General features: G+C 39.3%; 1 protein-coding gene across 2 annotated transcripts in view; it reads left to right on the top strand.

The window, feature by feature from the left end:
• The window catches only part of TAF4B (TATA-box binding protein associated factor 4b), a 70,454-nt gene that overhangs the window by 11,289 nt on the left and 32,988 nt on the right, over positions 1-26,177 (top strand). The window contains exons 1-10 of one of the 2 annotated variants that reach the window (XM_017833857.1): positions 1,641-1,699; positions 2,479-2,627; positions 3,271-3,378; positions 7,600-7,767; positions 7,875-7,997; positions 10,060-10,149; positions 12,783-13,361; positions 18,511-18,646; positions 19,209-19,314; positions 24,501-24,670. In XM_017833857.1, the coding sequence (XP_017689346.1) occupies positions 2,514-2,627; positions 3,271-3,378; positions 7,600-7,767; positions 7,875-7,997; positions 10,060-10,149; positions 12,783-13,361; positions 18,511-18,646; positions 19,209-19,314; positions 24,501-24,670 (1,594 nt within the window). In that variant the 5' untranslated portion in view covers positions 1,641-1,699; positions 2,479-2,513. Of the gene's footprint in view, positions 1-1,640; positions 1,700-2,478; positions 2,628-3,270; positions 3,379-7,599; positions 7,768-7,874; positions 7,998-10,059; positions 10,150-12,782; positions 13,362-18,510; positions 18,647-19,208; positions 19,315-24,500; positions 24,671-26,177 lie in introns of those variants that run through there. The other variant, XM_017833846.1, reaches the window with a different exon arrangement.

Below are 26,177 nucleotides of genomic sequence, written 5' to 3'. Positions count from 1 at the left end.
TTATTGCTGTTCAGTTACTACTGCTGGTGCTGATATTTTGTTCAGAGATTGCAGATATCTTTTCTGGTTTTACATGTGGTGCTGAGAGGTGTTAGCTGAAATGTCATGTTTCAGCCCTTCAGAGGTTGATTGTTGTGTGTTGTCCCATTCCTCCCCCACCTTGCCCATTTTACTGTGGAGTTGCAGTGACTGCAAGAACTGATCTGTTTTCACACTGTTTGTTAACATTTCCCTTCTAGTGAATGTGAAAACAGCTCTTGATAAGAAATACTATCTTTCCCCCCCCACTGAGCGAAGAATGTGGATTCTTGCACTTACCTTCATTTCTGATAGTAGCATCTTGGAAGCTTGCACGAGTCTGTTTGTGTGACCTTTGTATTGCGAATCTCAAGGTTACCATCACTTACTGTTCCCTCATTTCACCCTTAAGTAGCTGTATGTAGTGTACGAGACTTTGGGTATTGGTTTTGAGTGCCATGGAACCTTTTCTTCTGGCAGAAGATATCTCCTATGTCTCCTCTTGGTGTCTGTGCTATTGACTGCAGTATTGGGTTGTTGCTTTTGTTTCTAGGCAGGATGGGAGTATCAAAACATTGGGGGCATTTTTAAGTTGTGTAAAAGTATAAGCAAATTGCGACAGACACTGTCTAAATAAGATGGTATGAAAATAAAATAAGAAATCTAATATGTTTTCTGTAATTCCAGGTATTCATTGATTAAATTAAATGATCCATCTGTACCTAAATATAATTATAGTCTTCAGTGGAGGAGGAGAAAGCTGAGTTGTCAGACGGAGTAACAGTATTTTTCTGAATATGCAACTGTGTTGTGCAGCTGCCCCATCTAGTAAAGGCTGCTTGAGAAAGGAGGGAATCGTCTAGATGCTTCTCTTGCAGTTCTTAATGTGTGCTATGTGAATGGAAATACGTTGATGTTACAGAATTTTATACCAAGTTTTGTGTTGCCTTGCAATATTCTCTTATGCTTTTAAATGTGGAGGATGAAAACCTGTTACTAAGCATGTGGTTAGTAGCTTGATCTTTGTTTTTAAAAAAAAAAACCTCAAACCAACAAAACTCAAGTCATGGAGCTTGTGCCTTTTTCTGTTATACTCACTTAGACAGAAGCAGTGTTTTAGGCTGTATTGTATGGCAATATTTTGACAGCTTTCAGACTAGCCAGGTAAAAAGACTGTTTCATTGATGAGAACTTGTTTTACACTAAGAAAGATCATAAGTGTTCATAGATCTGGGGTTTTTCAGATGTTGGATAACTTGCAAGAAAGTTTAATGCATTCCAAAAATGTTAAGGTACTCTTATTTGCATGTCTGGCATTCTCCCATACCTTCCCCTGTTCTTTTATTCAAAAGGCCTTTGTTAAGTGAGGGTGTTTGAGATGACTGGTTTTCAGTGGTGGACTTTGCTGGAGCCGCTGTTGGAGGTGCAGCTGCTGTTGGAGGTGAAACACCAGCAAAGGTAGGGGTCTCTACAGCTCCCTTGAAGGATCTGAAGCTGTTTAGACCAGGTATCCAACTGGCATTTTGTATTTGTGACCGTGATGAAACCTCTGAATTTTCCAGAGCTGAGCCCTGAGGGGCCTGGGAAGGAGAAGGAGACACTGGTTTGGATCTGAATGGTTTCCAAATGCAGGGAATATGGGACTCTGTATGGCTTGTGACTGATACTGATTCCCCTTAAGGTGATTTTCATTAAGTTTTAATACAAATACACATTGCTGTTTAATGGTTTGTCGTTACTGCTGATGGGGTAGGAGAAACATAGTAGGTAAGACTTTTTTTCTTTCCCACTGGAATCTCCCAATTTGTAAACTGCTTTGATAAAACCATGCATTTTAATGCTTTTGGACAGACCGTTGACAGAGGGACAGCTTCAAATATCTGATGGCCTTGGCTTTCATGGGAGACCACTGCCCTCTGACTGAAGGGAGTGGTCTTCATACAGGCAGGTGAACTGGTACTAATCAGGCTTCAGTCCCCATTGCAGTTTTCTCTAAACCGTATATTCACGTCTAACTATGTGCCTAAATGTTCAGAAACAAGAGGCAGCCAAGTGTGATAGTGGTGATTAATTTTGCAGGTTGAAGAGCTGCTTGAAGTTACTGTCAAAGTAATCCCAGAGTGTGTGTAGAGGGCGTGCCTGTCTTTTAAATATCCAGAATATCTTTTTGACTCAAATGATGAACTGCTTCGCAGTTTGCATCTTGTATGCATGTAGTGCTTCAATGTGGCCATGTACTTAAATCTTTCTCTTGAATTTTCTCTTGAATTTAGGAATTCTATCATAAGATACAGAGTAAAGCTGATGTGCACTTAGTTCTTATATTTCTTGGCAGCTGTTCCTTGGAGTAAGAAACTAAATATTACATTATCAGTGTGGTCTAGTTATTTCTTCCACAGAAATATAGGGAAGCCTTAACATAACTTAATTTCTGAAAGTTTGAATGTTTTTCTTCAACAGGAACTGTTCTTATCAGAAGCAGTAGTGGCCACCTAATGCTAGTATCTCAACAAGCAATAGCACGAGCACAGAACCAGTCACAAAATAACACAAATGTGAGACCATCTGTGCCAACCAGCACTCCTGCAATCAGAATATGTGCTGTACAGGTAACTTCTCTTATAACTTTAATTTGACGTAGCTGTATGTTATGTGGTTATAACAGGATTTAATATAGTTAAATAAGTGTTTGATCGCTTTCTGAACAGTGTGATGATGTTTGGTTTTGCACCCACAAACATCACTATATACTTTGCTTTCTCAGTTTGGAAAAACTGCTGTCTGTTACATGTGGTAAAGCTCAAATTAATGAATTCCTCTCTGATGATGATGATGTAAATAGTTTAAGAAAAAAAATGTCAACCATCTGTGAAGCTGAGGACCTTTCCTGTTCCTCGTTCCCTGAGCTCTGCTGGCTTTTTGCTTCTGTCTCTTGTAATGTGATCAGCATGCAAGAATAAGGAAATACATAAAAGTAACGATTTACGTATTTATTTAACCATTTTATTCTGTTTGCGTGTTGTCTCTTAAATGTCTCTGATCTGTTATTGAATATTAAACTGGTAGACAAATAGCTTTGTTGAGCAGCATTTAAACTATATGGACTATGTGAATGATGCCTGCATTGTTACTTTAAGAGTATGTGTCTTGGTTTGTATCTGACCCCAACTTCAGTGTCTGTTTTGTGATTGACTTGTCTGACAACTGTTCTCTGCCCATGTATAATTATTTTTTATTTTTATTTTTTTCAAGAACTCTGGCACCCAGTTAGTAAAAAAAGTAGCAGCTTCTCCTGTGAAAACATTATCTCAAACAACAAATACTGTGGTTTCTGCTGCTCAGCCACCTGCTGTAATAAGGGTAGGTTGCAGGCTTTATAGTATGGTAGAATAAGACTAAGTGACAGAAAAAATTGGAGAAAATATTGAAGCATTCTTGTTATTTCTAACTATGATCTGTTTTTTAGTAAGCTTAGTAACCTTTGTACTCACAATAAATTATTTCCTGAATATATTTTTAAATGCATAATTTGATTAGGCTTCTGTCAATGTGTGTCAGATAATCTTATCTGTGCTACAGTAGAAAGCAATGAATAAATGAACAATGAATAAAATAAATAGTTCAGAGAGCCATTTCCAGTGCTTTGGCACTCTGTGACAGAGCTCCTTCTATCACTTGCTGAATCTTTTCTGGGAGATGAGACTTCCTAATGTTTTACTGTTGGGATTCCCTGATTCCTTAGGTGGGGGAAAAGGTATAACTTACCTTAGATGATGTTGAGGGGAAAATGAGCTGTCTGTGCCAGTCAAACTGGTTTTCATGTGCATGATTTTTTCCCTCATTAAAAGGTGAAGGAAAGTCATAGTCAAGACCTATTCTTTGAGTATGGCAGATGGGTTCCACAGGTACAACTGTAAATAGACAGTGGTTGGAAATGCCTCATTATTTTTAGGTAATTTCCTAAGTCTTATTTTGCCTTTTCCAGAGAAAAATGTTGTAGGACTCTTCTGAAGAGACTCTTACGACCTGTGGAGTATAAGAATTTTTGTAGATATGGTTCATCTGTTCTTGGGGACCACAGACTTCTGGATAAGCTTTGGTGAAAAGAAAGCTTCTATTTTTCTGTGAATAGCATGTTCTATTCTCCTTGTAGTCTGGAGGAGAAATCATGAAGAAGTCTGGCTTGTACATACATTTTGTGAACAAGAGTTTGAAGGAGACTGGACTGTAGCAGTTGACCAAACACTCAGTAAAAGAGCAGGATCAGTCATTGAAAAAGCGTGCTGGATATATGGTCTTGACCATGAGGATGTTTGAAGAATTGGGGGATATGTTCACTGTTAGTGGTAACTAACAGTCTCCCTTACAAGTTTGTCCTCCCGCTGTTCTTCCGTATCAGCAATTGAAAACTACTCACACACTCTATCTGATCTTTTTCTGCTTCCCTCTCGCTACAGATGGATAATGTTGGGGCTAAAGTGGAAAACCCAGAGGCCACTCTTAATACATTTTCTATTTTGCTGAGAATGGAAACAACATATGCTTTTTGTCTAAGAACAGTAATGAATATTCCTTACATTTATTTCGGAATGCTAGCTCGTAAACCATGTGTTTGTGACCTCTGCATAGAGATCTTTAGGATATAAAAACAGTAGTTATCTACCATACTACCCTTGCGCTGGGGAGAAGAAATGAAGGTCATCCATCATCTGATGGATGAAGTTGCCTCCATCCTCACACTCTCATGTGGATAAACACTGAGATTCATCATGCTATTAACTTTTCCTTTTTTAACTTACGTCTGCCTTTGGCTTGGTTCTTTTAGCTCAGTTTTGATGTAATCGACTTGAGTTCTTCTGAGATATTTAGAGACATAGATATGGAGTATTTTTTGTAAGCTTTTTCTTTTTTTCCTATTGTAGAAACTTGAACACTTGTTCAGCTGTAGGGCTGGATTTAAACAGCAAGAATGATGACTCTAGGAAAAATTAATAGCACTGTTTTGTTTGGAGTGGCTTCCTTGGAGCCCTTCTGTTTTGCAGAGGATTACAAAGCCCTCTGTACAAGTTTCTTGTACAGTGAAGACTAAAGAGATGCAAGATAGATACATCCTGCCATCACATGGTCACTGTGCTCCTCACCCTGGAGTGGACAAGAGTGCTGACAAGGGAGTCTGTGCATAAAGTTGATGGAATCATTTGGGGAAAGGAAGGCAGAGCCCTTGGGTCTGATTTCCTTGGCAGCAATTCATTTATCAGTCTTGAAAGACCTTGCTGCTCTTAGTCTTGACAGCTTTTTGAGGTCACGGGAGAGGAGTGTTGGTGTGGAAGTATGATATCACAGAAAGTGGGAGACATTGGAGAGGAAGTAATTCGGGGTTTGGTTGTGTATCTTCTATCTTGTGCGAAATACAACTTGGAACACTACTATCTGCAAGACTCTCTAATTACTGACTCCAAGATTATTCTCCTCATCTGCAAAAATATTTCCATTTTTGACATTCCTAGATGTTTGAGTTCTGAGGTTAGACAAAATACCTGCACATTTTTATTTTTTAACTGTTTTCCAGATGGGGTAACGAAGCTGCAAAGTGTCTAATTAGCATCATGCTGGGGCACTTTCATTTAGATGCAGAGCACTTCTTCTCTTGAAATGACTTCAAAATATGCAGGATTGATGCCATTTTTTGTGGCGACTGTTTCTGTGTTGTTCAAAGTGAGAATGAGAATTGTCAGTAGTGAAAAAGGTTGACAGCAGATGACAGAAGTTAATTCCCACATATTCATTTTCCTGGGAAAAGGGTCCAGCAGACTTCCTGTTGTTCTCTCCCTCAGCTGATAAAATGCTGTTCTGGTCTTGATGTGTAAGCACGCTGGAATTTGCAAGAGATCAGCTCCTGTTTTCAACTTTTAAAAGCCCAGGGCATTGCAGCTTGGCAGATAAGCACTATGTCCCCATCCATCCTCCTTCTGCCCATCTGTTTGTGGGATTCTTGTGCCCAGTTTGCCTCCCTGTGGTCTTAGAGCTGTTGAGCCTCATCCTTGGAAGAGGCAGTGGTGGTGGCAAAGATCCTGCAGAGAGCTATTAAAGTGTTACCAACAGTGGGAGCCTAAGCTGGAAAGCTTTTTGGTAGCTGCCTGCTGCTTTCATGTCAAGCTGGCAGTAACTTTAGGAAGGGGGGAGGACACCCACTCATGAAAAGAAAATTATAAATATATGACAAAAGTGCCAGTGTTTTGCTTTAGCTTTAAATGTTTGTTCGTAAATTTTCCCTATCCTTGAAAGACTTAAAAGTCCTTTGATAATCTACATGAAGTCTGTCTAACTCTTGATTAGTTTTGGTTTATCCATTGTAGGGTAAGTTAGACTCCCGTCTTACTGTATTATAATTAATGCAATTAATAAGTATTAATTGCGATTGTTGGACTGGAGTATTTAAATGTGTTAAGAGTTAGTAAAAGCAACTGTATTGTGCAGACCTGAACCTAAAATATGGGCTACAAAACCAGACTTTCCCTTCCTCTTGAGATGCTTGGAGGAAAAATTACACTGAAGTTTAGGTTTCAAATGTTTACCTGGTACTCTTGCTCTTCTATGACCTGCATGTTCACTCTGGCTTTTCAGTTTTTAAGTTGAGAAATCAAAAGTAGTGGTTTTTATAGAGGCAAAGTCTTTTATTTGTATTGTATTCTGTTTTATCAAATGAACTGTGGTGGGATTTTTCGGTATGGTGTGTTTCTTTTCTGTAAAATCTGAAGTAGAAATACTTCAGTTTAGTAGATTTTCATTTGGAAACTATGATTTTGCCTGGTTTGCAAAGGAGGGAGGTATTTTTTTCTAAACCTTAATTACTCTCCTGTTGCTGGAGCTTCTAACTCTGTTGCGAAATTATAATGAGATTTTAAAAAGAGGTCTCAAAATAACTGAATTTTGTGTGAGTTTCTGTAAGGGCAGAGGAGAAAGAGATCCAAATTGCTGTCCACAAGGAAAAGGCGGGAAGAACTTTTTAGGTCCATTTGCTGAGCTGGTTGCTTCTACTGGCACATGCATCCTTCCAAAGTGGACAGACATGATGTCTTCTCCCTAGTCTGTGTGTGATAGGAAAAGCAAGGGATGTTGCATATGGGAGAGGAGCTTCACGGCAAGAATGGAAGATAAATAATCACTTAACATTGTGTTTGTCTTTGGAATAGTACCACCTGGCTTAGCATTGTCCAGAATTCATTAGTCTTAGACAGCAGAAGCCTGGCAAAGTTAATATATTGCTTTCTTAAAGACAACTATACCTTTCTCTCTTCTTTCAGAGTTGCAGGCAGTGCTTTCAGTCTGGACACGCCTTTGTAATTTCTTCTCCTCGCCCTTGATTTATAAACAGAATTATGGCTGTGAGGGTTCTGTCACTTACTATATTTAATAGAGCCTGTCCAAGCAAATGAATCTAAACTCTAAAAACAAAGAGAAAATCGTTTATTTATATCTTAAATGGTAGTGTGGAGGGAGGTTGCTACCTTACATGCTAGCAGAATCCAGTATGTTTGTCACGTTGTTCTTTGGTTAAAAAGTGTTAATTTTTCTCTTCAGCCAACAGCTGCAACACCTAATGTTGCTACAGTTACTGCTGTAAAGCCTTCGAGTACTGGAACACCTGTAAAACTTCCAGTTACAGGACCACCTGCACAAGCTATCTCCCAAAAGGCAGTCTCTGTGAAAGCAGAGGGCACAACAGTAGCACAGACCAGCGCTTCTACAGTAAGGAAAAAAAAATGTTTTTAATTAAAAATTAACATTCTGTATGTTCATCAGAGGTTGGAGAGACAGTACAGCATCTAACAGTCTTCTCTTTATTTCCACACTAGGAGATGCTAGAGAATGTGAAGAAATGCAAGAATTTTCTTGCTACGCTAATAAAATTGGCATCTAGTGGACCTCAAGCCCCTGAGATGGGGCAGAATGTGAAGAATCTGGTGCAAAATCTATTGGTGAGACTTTTTTAAAAAACAAAGTCTGCATCATTTGCATATGGATTTTGACATTTACTTTGTCACAGTTTTGTTCCTTGTCTGTTTTTTTTTTAAACAGCTAAAGAGATGGATTTGTGACTGGGTACCTCTGACCCCTCTCTAAGTCTTATGTGATAACTGACTGAATCCCATGCTGTGTTATTTTCCCCCTCACATTTGTTTGATTTTATACAGGTATCTGACAGCAGGAAGTGTTAGCACAGCTTCTGCGTCTGAACTGCATTTTTTTCATGTTAGTGTTGTTTTGAGTTCTCAGTAGCAAAAATATCACTGTATAGGTTGTAGTTCAGTGCTGAGTCCATACTACTGCTTTACTGCAAGACAGAACTGACTTAAAAATTGATAGTGAAGCTCCAGTGGAACAAGCATGACATTATCAATGTCTTTAAACAGTGGGATGGAGAAAACAATGTGGTGTCTGCCAGCCACTCTTTCCTTGCATGTGGCTTCTATGTGCTGCTTGGGGCTGTACCCCAGCACAGCTGGGCTTTCTTGGTAACGTTTTCTCCTGCCACTTCTTGTCATGGCATTTGACCACTGCTGCTGCTTTGTTGTTCCACCATAGCAGAAGGCTGTGTGCTGGTAGAGGAGGATGGCTTCGCTAGTGGTACTAAAGGACTTTTCGGTCTAGAAGAGTGTGGTGTAGAGAGGAGTAATTTCAGAGAGCAGAATGTTTGAAGGTGCAGCCTTGCAAAAATTTAATTCCTCTGTCTCTCTGTCCCTGCTGGACTATACACCTCTTTTTTTTTCTTTTTCTTTTTTTTTCTCTTGAAAGCAGTTGTTGCTGGAGACTAATACATTGTTAACTGTGCACTTGTTTGGTTTTTATAGTATTTAAAAATCTGCCATTCAGTATGTACAAAATAAATCAATATATTTTATGTAGGAATGAGTAAATGGTGGCTGTGAAATAAAATGGTCCTTAAGGCAGCGTTTCATGAAATGGGTGTCAAGCACCGTGTGCACTGAGACGTAGTGTATCAAACACTTGGGTCTGTATCACTGAGACCTCAGTGATCCATATCCACATCTCTGTGAGATCCAACAGGCAACAGATCAAATGACTAAATGAGAGAGCTGCTGTAAGTTCTGTTTGTGTGTGAATACACAGCATTTAAAGTCCCTGCTCTGGTTATGTAGCAACTTAGAACAGTTGCTCCAAAGGAGAATATGAGTGAGAGGAGTAATTTCCCTGCAGAAACAGATATTGGTGTTGCTCTTTATGTGTCTGTACCTTCTTGGAGGGGAGGTAATGTTCTAGATGACTCTGTAGCAGGGACTTACCTGGGGGGGTGAGGAAGGGCAGCAGGGTCTGGGGCTACCTTAACCCCTTTGTGGTGGCACTGAAGTAGGGAGTGAGGGGTCTCAGAAGTCTGCTGCAGCTTCCTAACGCTCCCAAGCCCTTGAGTCAGGTGTTTGTGTTGACACAGTGGAAAGCTTTAAGGGAACAGTACTCTGCAGTTCAGAGAACTGTTACCTTAGGGTTATGCAGAAGAGATGTTTTGATTGCTTTTGAAAGATTCTTAAGTGTTCTGTTTTATTATGCTATGTATGCGTTGGACTAGAATTGTCTTACAAAAACTAAGTTGTCTTTAGTCTTGGCTATCTTTAAGTTGATCTTTATGCAGATAAACTACCTTTAGTGAAAGAAGTACTAGTAGTTGATTTAAAATATCTCTGCATAACAATGAGATACTGAAAAGGATCAAGTGCTACTTATAGTTTTTTCTATTCCTTCACTTTAGTAACTGGATGAGAATACCTATCCATAAGTGTGTTAACTGCCTGTAGCTGAATAAAGCAGTAAACAATTTGGATATTACTATACCAAAATTACAACATTATTCCATCCTACTCCTCCCCCTTTTGTTTAAATGTAGCAAAATACAAATACAAGAAAAAAGTATTTGAGTACAATACCATGATAATATAAATTTCCATTACTTTTTTGATAGATCTCAGGAAAAAAGTCTGGTAGATTTAGTTATAACTTACAATTGTAATTATACTTCCCTCTTAGGAAGCAAAAATTGAACCAGAAGAATTTACGAAAAAGCTATATATAGAGCTCAAGTCATCTCCACAACCATATTTAGTTCCTTTTCTCAAGGTAAGCATCTGATTATGGCCGTGTAGTATTTAATTGGGGAAGGGAGGAGGATCAGAAAAGAAAAGAGTTGGGGCATTCAAATAGATATTTGCTCAGGTCAGTTGAAGAAATGGTCCTTAACCTTGCTCTGTGTGACTGTTGCACTTGGAAAGACAATTTTTGAGGGAAAGAAGAATTTTTAAGGAGTAATTTGTGCTGTGTTCTTATATTGTAGAGTAATTACCCTCTAGATGTTAGTGGAGACTAGTGTTTTGAAAGCATCTACAGTAGAGCAGCTATGCTCAGATAACCTCTTGCTTTCTCATATAAACTGTAGCTATTCTGAATTCTAATACAGAAGACTGACAACAGTGGCAATGCATAGCTTATGCAGTGTTTAAGCTCAAAGAATCTACACAAAGCTATTCATCTGTCTGCTGGTTTGTGTTCAACTAGAGGCAGAACAAAAACCCTACCCCTTTCTCCATAAAGGATCTGACAGGACTACTGCAGAAAAGAATCCCAGGAACTCTACCTCCATTCAAGCAAATAGTCACATAAATTAAAAAATTCTCCCTTAAGACTTCTAATCATATGGTAGAATGGTATTAACAAATAAAAATTAACGTCTTTGTTGTACAGCAGGCATTAAATTCCGGTGAAAACATGGAAAATTTGTTTAAATTTACTTAATTGCAACGTACAGCATATTCTTAGACTTGATAGATCTATACTTTTCCTTGACATTCATTATAGGCATAATGGAGAATAAAGGAAGAATAGTTGAGTGGTAAAGCTGGGACAGAGGTTTTCTGTAGTTTGTCCTTTTCCTTGGTTTTTGACAGGCCACATAACAATGGATGTGATAATGTTGGTATTACTTTAGATGGCTGGTGTTAATCTGTTCAAGTGGGGGATAAAAGTTTTTGTTGCAGTGGTAACTTCTAAATGCCTTGCTAGCAAGTTTGCCATGACTGTTACCCTTGGTGCACAGACCTCAGGGTAGTTCTGCAGGAGTTAAGTTGGGTTCATCGTGGGTCAGACCCATCGCAGCAGAGCCACTGCATGTTTCTCCTGCAGCATACTGCCAGCTATTGGTATCATCTAGGCTTTTCTGTTTTGGGCAGTATCCATACCACATAATCCTTGACATGCTGCTCTCTCCCTGTTGCATGCTGTATTAATAAAGAAATACTGTGACTTCAAAAATGTTGTTCAGACATCATCAGAGTTAGCTGACTTTGCAGTGTTGCCAATCCTTTAAAACATCTTGCACCCTGATTGCTTTTTTCTGAAACACTATAAGGATGTGTAGTTAATACATACAATTAATTAGGTTGATCTGCAGCTCTGAGCAGCTGTGACAGAACTGAGTGCCAAACTGAAGATGATTTCAGGAGCACTTCTCGAAGGTGCTCCAAGGATCAGCACCGGCCTTGTTTATCGGGGAAATGTTTGCACCTTGAGTCTGGAAAGAAATGTGATACCGCTTGTTGCCAATTCACTTTTATCTAGTGAAGTGGAATTTTAGGGAAGACTCTCTGGAGTCGTCTCTTATCTTTGAGCTGCAGGTTTTTGATGAAGTTGTGCATGTTTGTTTTGGCTGTTCCAAGAGGCACAAAAATACAGTGACTGGCTGTGAAGCTTGCTTGATTTTCAAGTCTGCTGGATGCTTTTGGTATATAAATTGCACCAGGAGCTGAGCATCCTTTTAAAAGAAAAGGAAGTGAATGTTAGAAGACAGGTGTTATACAAAAGGTCCAGATGAGCAGACAATGTACTCACTTGGTATACTAGCATGTAAGACATGTTCCTTTTGCATGAAGTCCAAATCAGCAGCACTGTGCTCGAAACTCTTACAAACATAAGAAACTGTCAAATGGGGAGGAAAAAAGGGGTTTTCAAGAATATATAGGTGGCTGCAGAACTGATTTCCCCTGCTTCAGAGCTGTAGCAGATAATACACAGTCAAGAAGAAAAATCTGTAGAGAGCTTGAAGATTATTCTGTCTATTAACCTTTTCAAACACAGCTGTAGTAAAAATGAGATGTTGCCAGATTCCTTTACTTTTGTTCTCCTGCTTCAGAGAAGTAACTGGCTGAAGTTATGTTGGTGCAGCTCTACAGACATTATTAAAGTGGTATCTCCCCCTAGTGTAGAGATAGCTGTATTGGTAGAGCAGTTCTCATGTCTAAGGATATGGGAATTATTGGATAATTTGTAGTTCTTTGTCAGACAGGCTTCATGAAATAAACACAGCTGTTCCAGTATAACAGGATTTTTTGGCAAAACAAAATTTTTTGAGGTAATAAAGCAGCTAAAATCGTTTTAGTCTGAAATATAAAGTCCAAATTGAAAAATCTAAACAAAAGAACAACGTTTCCCCATAGATGGGATTTGCTACATGTAGTGAAGCTGTGGTGACTGTTGACCTTAGCTCAGCCTCTGTTCATGTTTCTTGTAGTCTTCACTGAACAGTTTTGTCATCAATTTAAGGATACCCAGATTTCAGCAAAACTTGTTTGGAATAAGTAAGTTATTGCCTCATGAAAAATTTAGTTTAAAAATGAGGAATAGGATTCAGTTACAAATGTATTATTGTTGTGGAATACTCTGTTGATAATACATCTAGTGTTTTTTCATATTTCTTTTAGAAAAGCATGCTTGCCTTACGGCAGCTAATGCCTAATCCTCAGAGCTTTATCCAGCAGTGTATGCAGCAGCCAGCTACAACCCAAGAAGTGGTTTCGACCTGTACCTCTGCAGTACCAGCTCCTTCGACAAGAGTGGCAACCTCAGCTGTAGCAACAACTGCTCTGCCAGTTATAAAACCCGTGTCTGCCTCTGTAACAGTCACAGCCCCTCTAGTTGTAAAGCCACTCCTTGCCAGCACGTCGGAAACACCTTCTCTGCAGACTGTGAAGCCTGTTCCTTCCTCTGCAGTGGCGACAGCATCTCTTCAGCCTTCAGCTTCAGTCCTCACCACAACGATAGCAACATCAGGGCTGACTGCTGTCCAACCTGTCAAACCAGTCTTCACCTCTGCGGTACCAACATCCTCTCTCCAGTCTGCAAAGCCAGTGCTGGTTTCTACAGTGGCCTCTTCATCAACCACCCCTCTCCAGCCTCTGAAACCAGTCATTGGAACCCCAATTGGTATTAAAATCTCGCAGCCCAGCTCTGTTGTTACACAGTCAGTGGGTGCTCAGCATGTGGTTAAAGTGAAACAGTTGGTAAGATGGATTTCTCTGCTCCTCTGTAACTAACTGGGCTTCTTTATTTTGACTCTTGCAATTTTGTAAAGAAGGTACCGATTTGGACCTTTGGGGTTTGTTTTTCTTTTAAGGCATAGGCTAATCTGTCTTGAGTTAATCAGTTACATTTGTTGTAGTTTAGAAATATTGAGCCCTTGCTGAAAGTGTGAATCTAAAGCCAAGCTGTCAGCTTGGTCTCATGCAAGACATGTTGACCAGCATTTCACCAGACTGAACATCCGTCTTGAAACACCAGGGGATATGAGGTCTAACCCCAGGCTAGGTTGGCACCTGAAAGAAAAGGTAGGATATGCTAGTGCCAGAAACAGAAACTGCTGATGGGATACTTAGATTAATTACTCTTAGATGCCCTGTTAGGACTGTGCCTCAGCTAACCACCAGGGATTCCACTTTGTCTCCCTTGGCAGTTCTTTCCCTGGGTATTTTGCAGGCACAGGTGGCTTGCTGATGTTCAGTGATACGTTATCTGAAATGTACCAACTACCCCAAGGAGCTTGTTAGAGCAGAGTTCTGACCTCCACATTTACTAAGACGTGTTAATTATGAAGTCATCCAAAAGTGAGTTTTTTCTATCAGGCCTCATTAGCTAACAAATTCCAGGAGGAATAACTGTCTTATTAAAACAATGCCCTCAAAAGCAATGTGTTAACATTTTTTTTCTTGGCACAGGTTAACTTCTTGCTAATGTTAATGTTAAATACCAAGAAACTGTGGATCACAGGTATACCCAAATGGGCAACATTGTGAAATAAATTAGGTTTGGTTTATAGGTGTTCGAGATACTGAGTTGCACGGTTTCTAACTCATCTACCTGTAAGTAATGTTCTCAAGTATTTTGAAGGAATAGTCTCCCTTTGGAAGATAAAGAACTCAATTCTTGCATAGCACTTCCTTGTAAAGGTTATTTTTCTTTAAAAAAGCAGGAAAAACATTAGACCTCCCATGAAGCTAGATTTGCTTTCCAAAGGTATAGAGGAGCATCTGATGTGTGAATTTTCTTTGTAGCTTGGTTATTGTGTATACTTGATTTAAAAATGTTCAGACCCCTAAAATGTTTTGCTTTTTTAATTTTTTTCTTTTCAAAGATTATAAGGTAGATGTAGTAGAAGAATCCTGCATTCCAAATAAAGAGTTTATGCTGCCAGCTCTTCACCTTTCCACACTTGCTTAAAAAAACGAAGCACCCAACTGTATGGAGGGGATGAGCAGTCCTTTTTATGAGTGGATTTGTTTAAAAAACAAAAATGCAAAAAAACCCCCACCCTAAAACTCCAAAGAAGCATTATCAGGCATATGCACTGACAGTCTTTGCTGGTGGTTGCTAAAGCCAAATTGGAAAAGGAGTTGTTACCCATATTGTCTTTGAGGACTAAGTTTGAAATTCCAGCCAGAAGAAAAGGAGGGTTTCTTAGGTTGTACAAGGGCTGGAGAACAGTTTGTTGGCTACACAGCAAGCCATGTAATCCAGGGGAAAGGTTGACCATCTGTGCAAATAGGCGAGGAAGCTTAACTCTGCACGGGGGAGTCGAAACACTTCTTGAATATGATATTGGTGAACTCAAGAAATGGTTTCTGCCTCCTACACTGCTGCAGCGTGGCAGCCTGTTGCAATTGCTTTTCTTTGCTGTGCCTTACATATATTGAATTGCATAGAAAACATGTTTTTATCCTCATTTGAGTAGATCCCAGGCACAGCGATTAAAATACTTGGTCTGCTAAATACCTATTAAATTTTGGTCTTGGATATAGTTGGACTGACTACTTCACAGCTTAGCCATATCAGGAGCTTAGTGTTCATTTACACAACCTATTAGAACAAAGAGAAAATTAGTAGAAGAGGCTGCATCTCCTAGGGCTTCCCCGATGCCTTTCCTTGAAAGGCCAGAGGGTCTGTTTCCTCCCATAAGAAAACAAATCTGGACCTCCCCTCCCTAAACAGAAGGGTCCTACTGCCAGCTGAAAAAAGAAGCACATTGCCAGCTGTGCAAATCTGTCCGTACAATGCTGCCAGCAATTTCTTTCCCTTTTCAGCCCATAGGGATGTCTAATGCCATACACTCCCTCTGCATGCCCCTTTCTAATTTTGGCCTCTTGTGCTTGCGGGAATTTAAAGCAAACTTCCATGTGCCAACTCCATTGTAATGTTGGTGGTGCTTAAGAATGCAGCTCTGCAGTATTTTAATATCAAATGCGTGACTGGAGTGATGCAACATGAAACTTTAATTTCTGTGGCATGATTATTGGAACGCTGGGTTTGTATAGTGGACCCCGAGGGACCTGTTCTTCAGGGGTGCTGGTGGAGTTGATCACACTCCTGGACTGTAAGAGTTGCACATTTGGAAGGGTTTCCTCCTGTGACTTTCTTAACACCACCTCATTTAAAGGCATTGGCTTACAAAGAAATTTCATCTTGGAAATAAAGCTTGTCTTGCTGCAGTATTGCTTTGTCTCTTTCAAAGCACAATAAATGAAAATTTACATTACCAGCTGCTGGCCTCCAATGATGAAAAAGCTGCTGTGAGACTAAAACTTCACGTCAGGCGTAAACAGCAAGGGGTCTGTGGTGTAATCCCCACAGTCACCAGTGAGACACACTCCATGGACATCACTAACGGCTGAAGCAAGGCATGAAGTGCTTATGCTGTTCCAACTACTTGTTAGTAGTGTCAAGTACCCTCCAAGCTGAGCTTTTGTGAACAGTCTCCTCCATTATTTTTCAGGAGTTTTTTTTTTTGTCCAGGATTTATGCTTTTGCATTCAACTGGTGAGGCTTCCTTCACGAAACAATACTGTTTGTGTGTGATGATACCTCAGCATCTCTCTGCTGATCTCCAGACTTTGCTTTATGAATGTAAAAGAGGTTCAGGTGAGGCTAATCAAAGTCTCTCTCAAGCAGCTGTCTCTCTGCTGTCAGTTGAACGTTGCATTGCAATTTTTTTACTCAAGAATGTTGGTGATTTTATTCTTATGTCTGTGTCAACCTACTTAACAGGGCACAAAGGAACAGTCCCTTTTCTTTATTATTTCTTGCTGCTAACCCAAAGAAAAGAGACAATAATTCCTTTGCACAGATACTACCTATTTTTGTAATGCTTCCCTCTGGCATTAGGTCCTTGTTGAAGTGTCCAAGATTGTTGCTCTCTCCTGTTGCAAGTCCCAAGGGCTTCCAGCGTTTGTTAGTCTAGCAGCTAGAATGGCAAACAGAAAATGGACACTACTGCCAACACATAGTTTCTGTTTTTCAGTGATGTAGTCTCCTCGGTTACTTGACTTATTTCCCAGTCTCCACCCAGACCATTGATGTAACATTGCCTCCCTCTGTTCTTTTGTCTGCTATACATCAGTCTGGAATGCTTATGTTTCCTCCTGTGCTGTTTAAGTGTTTTGCATGCTGAAGTTGAAGCATCATTCTTATTGGTGGTAAGGAGGATCTCTAGGTGTGTGTTAGTGCGGGTGCTAGTGGAGCTTGCGAGTAGTTTGGCCAAGGTGGTTGGTTGCTCATGAATTATCCGAACACATGAATGACGCTATTAGTGTTATTCACAACTTCCATCTTGTGGAAGCTGCATCTTTCAGAAAGATCAAATTGAGCTTTGGGAAAAACACGTGGAAGTAAACTTCTACTCCGTGAAGAAGTATTGTATGTGTAAGCCTTGGCTTTGTCTGCAGTCTGTCCCTGCACTTCTGTAGTTCTTTCCTCCTCTAGATCTTACGTTTCTTCTCAAGACCTGTCTGTTTGTCTGGTTCTCAGATGCCACCTTCAGCTCATTATTTTGTGTTACTGCTGCTATGCCAAACTTTAATGCTGTTTTATATGGAGATGGATGGGTAGTATCTTGATTCTTTGATACACAAAGTACCTCTTTTTGTGAATGTATGATGTTTATGCTGATTATATTTATCGATATATCAGAAGACAGGTGACAGAAGGAAACAGCCTAATGTCTGAAGTATTGTAAATGTCAATTCTTTAATTATCCATATGCAGTCTTGCTGTACAAGCGCTCTTTAGACTTTCTGAAGTTAGAATAAAAGATGTAGAGGAGAAAAATGGCTTCTTGATCTTGACCCTGACATTTTCTTAATGTTAGCTTTTTGCTGCAAAAAAACCCCAGGATTCAATCTGAAGACATTATGATTTTGTGCTTTGGTAAAATCTCATCTTTCTACTACCTGTAATCAAGAACTTTTCCAAAGGTTGTATTGAATCTGCAGCCCACATTCTGTTATCTAGGAGGCTTAGAAGTGAGGTTTTTAGAGATGCTGCAATTTTATTACTTTCTTGCATTTTAATAGCTGCCCCTGAAAAGGAAGGATTAGTATTTATGGGCTGTGCCTCTAGGTCTCTGTTGTGATGACATCCTGTTGTCTGGTTTTGTTTCCTTGAAGAGTCCCTTTAAACAAAACTGTGAACCGTCTTCCTTTTTACCCTTCAGCTGTGTACTGTTGTCTGTCTTTAGAGGTTCTGCTCACTCTAGGTGTTTCTATTTAGTACTTCATGTTCCTGGTAACTGATGTGCTCAGTGTACTTTAGCTTAACACTTTGAAACTCAGCATCTCAGTTTACAATTGATGTTGCTGTTCCAAAAATCCAGTAGTATTTTTATAATGTGTACTCTTAATTCTTAACAGGAAAATAATGTCATGCAAAACTTTCAATTGTTTTGGTGTTCTCTCTTTTTAACTAGGTGTATGAGATACCTACCCTTTTGAAATTATTGGTAGGCACTCTCAATATTCAGTAGTTACTCTGTTAAGCAAGATGTAGAGGAAAGCCTCTCAGTGTAGTGGATTGTGTGATACTTAGTGAAACATGTCTAATAGAGTTATCAATAGAGACTAGGGGTGAAGTGTCTGTTACTCAGAATCAGCATCACATTCTGAAAGAGCTGGAGCTTAAAGCTCACCACCACTTGTTAAGATTTCTTGACATGAAGTAAAAAAAAAAAAAAATGAGGTTTTTCTGAGCATGATGTTTGTTTTAAACTGAGAACTAGACAAGCACGCCTGCCCAGTGGCAATTCTGGCTAAGTGGAAACATTGGTACTGTTTACTTCTGTGTATTTTTAGCTCTTCTCACTCTTGATATTGGATATTCCACTTCCAGGTAGTCCAGCAACCATCAGGAACTATTGTAAAGCAAGTATCCACACTCCCACAAACCTCAGTGCTCACCCTACAGACATCTGCTGACAAGAAGATGCCGCTGAATACACTTGTTCAAACCAACCAGTTTCCTGCAGGTAAAGGGAGAGGAATGCTGAGGTACAGAAGTAAATGCAGGCTGTTGGTAGACTGTAGGAAGGTAGGAAAGTGGCTGTCTGTTGGGAGCAACCACTTTGAGTTGAACTTCTTTACTGTCTTCTTGGAGTTCTGGTGAGTGCCACATCTACTTCTGGCACTTGTTAAAAGCATATCAATCAAACATTTGTACTTGGTAAAATACTGTGACTGAGCTCTTTGCAGTGAACTTTCTTTAAACTGTGATGCTTTTGAGAGTCATTTCATGAGACCTTGTTTTTTCCTTCAACAGGTTCAGGTTGATGCATAATATGAGTTTGTCTCAGCCAGCCAGTTTTCACTAAAACGTTTCACTTGTCAGTACAGAGGAGGGTGTTTGAAAGCATGTAAAGTTTTTGTCTACACAGAACATGTAGAATGTAGGATTCTAGAGTGTCTAGTTTTCAAGTGGACCTAATTAGTTGTTCTTGAATCTGCAGTAGCCTTTGCTGGAAGAAAGAACTGATTAAGCAGTTGTCTTAGCATTTTACTTTGTACTATAGCATGTTCTTTGTTTTGTTTTAGGTTCCATTCTGAAACAAATTACCCTGCCAGGAAATAAAATTCTGTCGCTTCAAGCATCTCCTGTTCAGAAGGCAAAAATGAAAGAGAATGGAGCAACATCCTTCAGGTAAAAAGAAACATTATCAGAAGTTATAACAATACGAAGGAACAGAAGGACCAGACAGCAAATATAGAGGTGGGAATGGAGCCCAAATAAAAGCAACTTTCTTTAGAAACTTTTTTCTGATATGTGTTTTTCATTTTATGATACTAACTGGCAAGGGAGAACCTGAAAATTTTTACCCCGTAGCAGATGTTAATTATTCTTAATGTAAGAAAACTGTCCTGATGAGGTGATAGCATGATGAAAATCCAACAAGTGTTGTTATATATACAGTGTGCATCAATATGTGTCAGTTTTTCTCTTGTAGAGGAAGCGTATTGATTTCCATCCTATGAATACAATTGCTAATCTAGTTACCTTGTATTAAAATCTCTAAGTAGCATTAAAGTAGATGTAACCTCTGCTTTTTGCAAACAACTGGATAGTATTGAACTGTTTCTTGGACTGGCTGGTAACTTTCCTAAAGCTCTCTGCTGTATTTCAGAATCTTTTATTAGCTCCTCTTACAAGCTTGTTTCTGTATGTAGAGGTGAAAGTCTTGACTATATCTCTAATTATGACTTCTGGCATATTCTCTAGGCCTTTAGATTACAAGAGTGCTTAAAGCTTTTAGTTCTGGTAACTGATTAACTTTTCAAAAGCAGAAATTATTTTTTTGTAGCTCTGAAACGTAATGCTGGATCAAAGGTACAGACTGCCATAAGCATTATTGGTCTTGTGACTTTAAGGCAAGTTTTAAGGGGAAAAAAAGAAGGCATGAGGACACCTTCATCTTGTTGACCAGTTGACTTCTCATCTCTTGAAAGCTACAGCATTGTGTGCACTGATATAGTCAGAGAGCTATTGTTGTTTATAGTAACATAGGGTATACAGCAAACACTTAAGACAGTAGTAACCAGAAGTTGAAATGAAAAGCTCATATTAGAGCAGTAGCTCTTTTAGCTGCCTCAAGGTCTTATAAAATAACTTCAGAATTAATGTGGGACATAATTTTGAGTAGTGATGTTAAAAAAAATTACTTCATAAATATCACAATTAAAAACAAAGCAACAAACAAATTTGTACCAAAAAAAAAGAAATTTTTTTTTTTGTGATCTTCCTATTGGAATATATTAGCTGTCTTAGAAGAAAAAGGCTGAATTCTTGAAGTTTCTTCCCTGAATTGTTAAATTCTTAGTGTAGGAAAAACTCTGCTTTTACAGTGTGATCCAAGATAGAGTTCTGTTCTTGCTTTTGGAATCTGATTTTCAAGGTAGCATAAGTCCACGAAAATTTAGATGGGAAATTTCTAACTCACCTTAAATTTTTCTAATAGCGGCTTATCTCTGAAGAATTTGTCTTTGCGTACATTCCTGCTGCTTCTTCTATGCACTGCTGTAATCAAACCTTATGACTTTAAAATCTACATATTACAATCTTCATATATCTGAATGTGGGCAGTGTGTACCTGAACTCTTGGCTTCCCTCAGTCAAGTGTTTGTGTTCTGTCTCTCTCATCAGATAGTGTTAACAGGGCAATAGCTGTTTCCCAGTAAGCTGTGAAGTGGTTTGCTCTCTTCTGTCCTGTATTCCCAGTATAGCTATTCTTTGTGACCTATGGTCCATCAACAGCTGATCATGTGTGAGGCAGAGAGAGGCACCATGGCCTGCTTTCAGGTTTTGTGATGATATTTGTTATGGGTAGAGAGTGTGTCTCATAATCGATGTGATTGTAAATGTGACACTCTAATGAAAGTGCTCTTTCTGTGCACTCTCACTGCAATATGTCATCAAGCCTGACACCCTCTGCCATTGTGTGACTAGGTTAGGTTAGGATTTGGGAATGTAATACTCACTAAGCTATACTTAGTTAGATGCAATCTGACCTTGTCTGCTCTTTAATGGGCTGATTTAGTTTGCTTAAGATGAGCAGTAGAAAAAGTGGTGATTTCCTGCCCCCCAAACCAACAAACAAAAAACCCCCCAACAAAACACAAAGCATTCTAACCTTCCAGATACTATTTCAGCTAAGCATGGACATTGCACCATGGCATGTTAAGAGGCAGTCTGTTTTAAAAGCATCAAGATTTTTGTAAGCTGATCTACACATTTATGTAAAGTATATGCTAGAGCACCCTGGAAAAAAATAAGTCACGTATTTCATCTTCAAATACTTGTTTTACTCCATTCTGTTTAATAAAGTTGTTCTCCAAAGCACATGCAACTACAACTTGTGTATTTTGTCTGGAATGTGCTAACAATCTCAACTAGCAGGCAAACAGGGGTGAGACAGCAGAATGGAGCACATCTGGGCAGCTGCTTCTCCTGCCCTGTGGTAGTGGTGAGTGCTGGTGGTTCCTGGTTTGCTGCAATTGTTCTGGCCAATGTAGTTGTCAGTGATGGAGCGTAGAGGTTTGGGTTAAATGTGCGTTTCTACTGTTCCCTTTTACTCCTGTATAAAATGGAGTAAGTAAAGGTGGATTCAGAAGAAATGTGCGGTAGTCAGACACCAGAGGGTGCCACAGACTCACTTTTCAGGCGGCAGAGGGAATTTCATAGATGTGAGATGCATCTGCATTGCTTGGGTTTGTTTTCGAGTGAATATTCAGTATAAGCGTCAAACCTGACTTCATGCAGTGTAATGCTCAGAACTCTGAGTTCTGTTTTCCACCTTGTCTTGGTAAGCTTAAATCACTGGAGACTTATAATAACAGCTGGAAGAGTTTTCCTGTTGATTTCTGAGTGTGACATGATCAAATGCAAAAAGAATTAAAGGAAGTTGTGCAGAAAAGGGACTTTATGGAGGGATTGCTGAAATATCCAACAGAAACACCTGCGTGTACACTCTGGAATATTTTAAATTTTTCACCTTGGTAGAATGATTTTTATAGCTTACTCAAAGTACATGTAACTTCACTTAAAATGATTGAGGTTTGTTTGAACAACAAGAAAAATGAATAGCGAAAGGTACAAAGTTATCATGGCTTCTGAAACTTTTACTAATCTTTAGTGAGCACTGTTTCTAAGGAAATGTAGTGGTAATTTCTTTGGGTTAAGTAAAATTCGTGCAATAGTGTTTTCATATCTTGCATCAAAGCTAATGACTCAGTGACTTAATGCAAATTTAGTCTCACAGTGAAAAAGATAGAATTTGTCCTTAAAAACAGTACAGGTAGAGATGTTGCATATAAGCCCTTGTATGGGTGTACTCATAAGAGAGACTGTATGCATGGAAATATTCAAGAAAATAAGAACCTGATAAAGGCAAGTTATAGAGTAATGAAAGCTGTATATTTAGAAAGGTGGATAGATGTATAGTATAGAAGTTTACCTCCTCCTTGCTTGAGTATGTGGCCGGGTTAAAAGCAAAAATAATTTCCTGAAACCGCGTGCTATACAGTTGTGTCTTGAGCATCCTGATATGCAAGCATCCTTCCTTGGATTCCATTAACAGTTCCACTGGGGTAATGTCAGGTTCCAGCATCGATAGCTTGTGATGTGTGTTCCTTGTGCTAGTTGTGCTTATTTTGTCATCTCCTTTATTAGTAGACCAGTGGCAGTCACTGCCAAGAGCAAAGACTTCTCTGTAGTGGTCACTAAGAAGAGGAAACTGGAGTGTACTTGTAAAAATCAGTTAGCACTCAATTATCATTCAGTGAAGCTTCATTTACACAATTGTTGAAAGTTCAGGATCTCTGTTAGGCTGATAGAGCCTGAGTAAACACTTGGAACTGCTCAGTTGCTGATTGTGAAAGAGTAGGACAAGCGGAGCTGTTTTGGTGCTGGTGACTTCAACTTTGAATTGTAACAGTGGACATCAAACTGTTCTGACAGTCCTGGGGTTTAACACTTTTCTTAGCACAATGGATTTGGGTTACAAGCCTAGTCAGGAAACTATAGTGTCTAATTAAAATTAATGAATGGAGCTGGTTTGGGAATCTGTTGGGTCTCCTTTTCTCTGACCACAACACACTGGAACTCCTAGCAATGAGGGCACACGAATGGAACTCATATTGTAATAACTTCAGCTTCTACCTATTTTCAGACAAAAGACAGCCTCCAGGAAATCCCATATAACCTAAGAACGTCAAGTTTCTGGCTAACCCCTTGTTCAAGAGTTATTTAGGCCACACAGTGTTTTCTGAAGGTGAACTTTATCAAACCTTGCCAGAGAGTACTTTTCAAGAGGTGTGTGTTGGTTTTATTTTCTTCGTTTTCCAAATCAGATTGAGTGATTTATCTTATCTGTCTTAATACTGCAGACGTCTGTTTTGATTTGATCCTAAACCCTTGAAGCCACCATTAGGGCCCTTGTCAGTTTGTGAAGTAAAAAGGCTTTCTCTTGATGATCTAAAGTCTTGGAAAAACTTTTCCCGTATGAGATTCATTCAGTATCTTAACTTAAATGATCTTAAAAAAATAAAAAAAAGCTGAGGCACACAGGCTATTATAGCTCATCTGAGTGATGTTTGCCTTAAATATACCAGATTTTAAGTTTTTATTTTGAACACATAGTCCAAAGCTGCTACAGGAGAATCCAGCTAATGGAGGGGTGTTAACAGCTGAAGCTCTGCTACTGCTCTTCAGAAGCGTGGCATCTTCCCTGCTATGTACATAAGTGTGGTAGGACTAATCCAAAGGACAAGATCTGGATTGGTCCTACTGTATAATCAAGGACTGTTTGTATCCTGTGTTTTTAGGGAACTCACTAAAGAAAAGTGAAGATCAGGTTTGTGCTAATAAGCTTGTGTTGTAAGCTTCAGCTTGTAAGATGGGCATCTTGGCCTTATTTTTAGTTCAGTGAATCAGCATTCATCTTTATTCAATGCTCAGTTCTACCTGGTGAATTAGTTTTAGAACAAATATCAGTCCGCAAAAGCGGTGGTGCAGGGTTAGGGGTTTGTGGGAACTTTTAATCCAGGTTTATGTCAGTTCGTGGTTTCCAACCTTGCTCAGAATTTCAGTTTCATATAAGGGATTTGCATGCCTAGCAGCTGAGGCATTAGCCAAATTAAAGTTTCAGAGGCACTTTGCTGAAGTGTGAGAGCTTTTAGGAGCTTTCTGTCCCTGTCCACACCCACACTGAACATCTATTTTATATGGGGATAGCTTCCAGGATACATCAGTGTGGCTGCTTGTTGATAGTCAAGAGACTTTTTCTTTGTATCTATTCTGAACAAAGCATAAAATGTTGGTCTTTTCTTTTGTAGAGATGAAGATGACATAAATGATGTGACTTCTATGGCTGGGGTCAATCTTAGTGAGGAGAATGCGTGCATTTTGGCAGCAAACTCTGAGTTCATTGGTACAGTGATTCACTCTTGTTCAGATGAACCATTTCTCTCTTTGGAAGCTCTTCAGAAGAAGATCTTGAACATAGGTGAGAGCAATGCACATGTAACATATATGTGTGGATGTAGTATTTTCTTACCTCTTTCATCAGCCAGCCTCCAATCTATGAAGAAGGACTTAGAACTATTAATATCTCCCATCTCAATTCATGTGTTTCTACCAAACTATACTGATCTTTTACTTTCCCTTCTAGGAAACAACTGTCCTTTAAGGTTTTTTTTAACATGGAAACAGTCTCAAGCACAACCAGAAAAAAGAAACTGATGCCACTTCAACATGTGAGAAGTGAGCAACTTATTACTCTTAGACTTAATGGAACACTTAACAACCATAAAGATGCTAGTGTCAAAACACTTACATGTGCTTTTTTATCTCTGCAGCTTCTAACTTGATGCATCACACTATCTTTCCTAACAATTTTTGCATTTCTCAGCCTGTTCAGGTATACATGCTCTATTGACCAACATAAAGAAGAAGTTTGCAACTGCCAATACACGCAGGACAGACTTTTATTTATGACTCCTTCTGTGGAAAAAACTTCAGTTAATTTTATACAAAAGAGATGTTGAAGCTGTTTGTCTGTGTAGCGAATAGTACTGTGGAATGTATGTTGAATGCGTGTGACTAAACTGCGGGAGGAAGTTTCTAGTGTAGGCATCATTTCAGCTGTTAGCTTGCAAGCAAAATGGTAACTGTTGCTTAGCAGTGTTGTATTGTGTCAGAGCAGGGAGCATGCATTTGTAACCACGCTGAGTGGTACCACTGCTGTCACAGCAAAGTCGATGAGTGTTGCTCTGCTCCTTGCTTGTGCCCTCTGCCCCATAGCTCTCTGTACTGGAACAGTGAGTTTTACAGCTGAGCATCCAAAAAAGCCTGTGGTTGTACATGCAGTCATAATTCTGTCACAATGGTTTAGCTACGTGATCACCAAGTCTTTCTCTTTCTAGACACACCTGGTTCTCAGTCCAAAGTAAGCAGCTAACCTGTGACAAGTATGTAACCTGCAAATGCTACCTGCAACCTCAGTACCCCTGCTCTGGTTAGCTAGGATGTGTCATCTGAGCTGTATGAGGCATAGTAGAGTGACGTAAGTGCTGTGTTATTAGTGGCAAGGGGAAAATACTCATCAAAACTGGTGCCTAGAAGATTTTCTCAAAATTCGGTAGAGGATTAATCAATCCTTCTTGGGAAGTATATATAAAGAAGAATTAAGAGCTCTTCAAAAACACAGAGTACTTCTAGAAAAATTTGCTGGTTTGGGGTGCAAAGACAATTCATTGAAAGATGGAAAATAGAAGCCTGGCTGTTTCATGGCTGGCATGGTAGTTGTTCTACATTAATAATAATAATAATAGGAATAATTCATGTCATAAATGAAAAGTGTTTGATTGTAAGGAAAGGAATATTGCTAGGGAGTACAGCAATTCAGAAATCTACTTTTGAACCGAGCCCTCTATAAATTAAGAAGTGTTTGTGTGGAGGGAGGTCTTGAGGTTTGAAGGGATTTTACTGAGTCTTTAGGTTGGTGTTTCGGT

The sequence above is a fragment of the Lepidothrix coronata genome, unplaced genomic scaffold (assembly GCF_001604755.1).
Source record: "Lepidothrix coronata isolate B3197 unplaced genomic scaffold, Lepidothrix_coronata-1.0 Scaffold6, whole genome shotgun sequence".
Lineage (NCBI taxonomy): Eukaryota > Metazoa > Chordata > Aves > Passeriformes > Pipridae > Lepidothrix > Lepidothrix coronata.
This window is presented reverse-complemented; position numbering and strand designations above follow the sequence as displayed.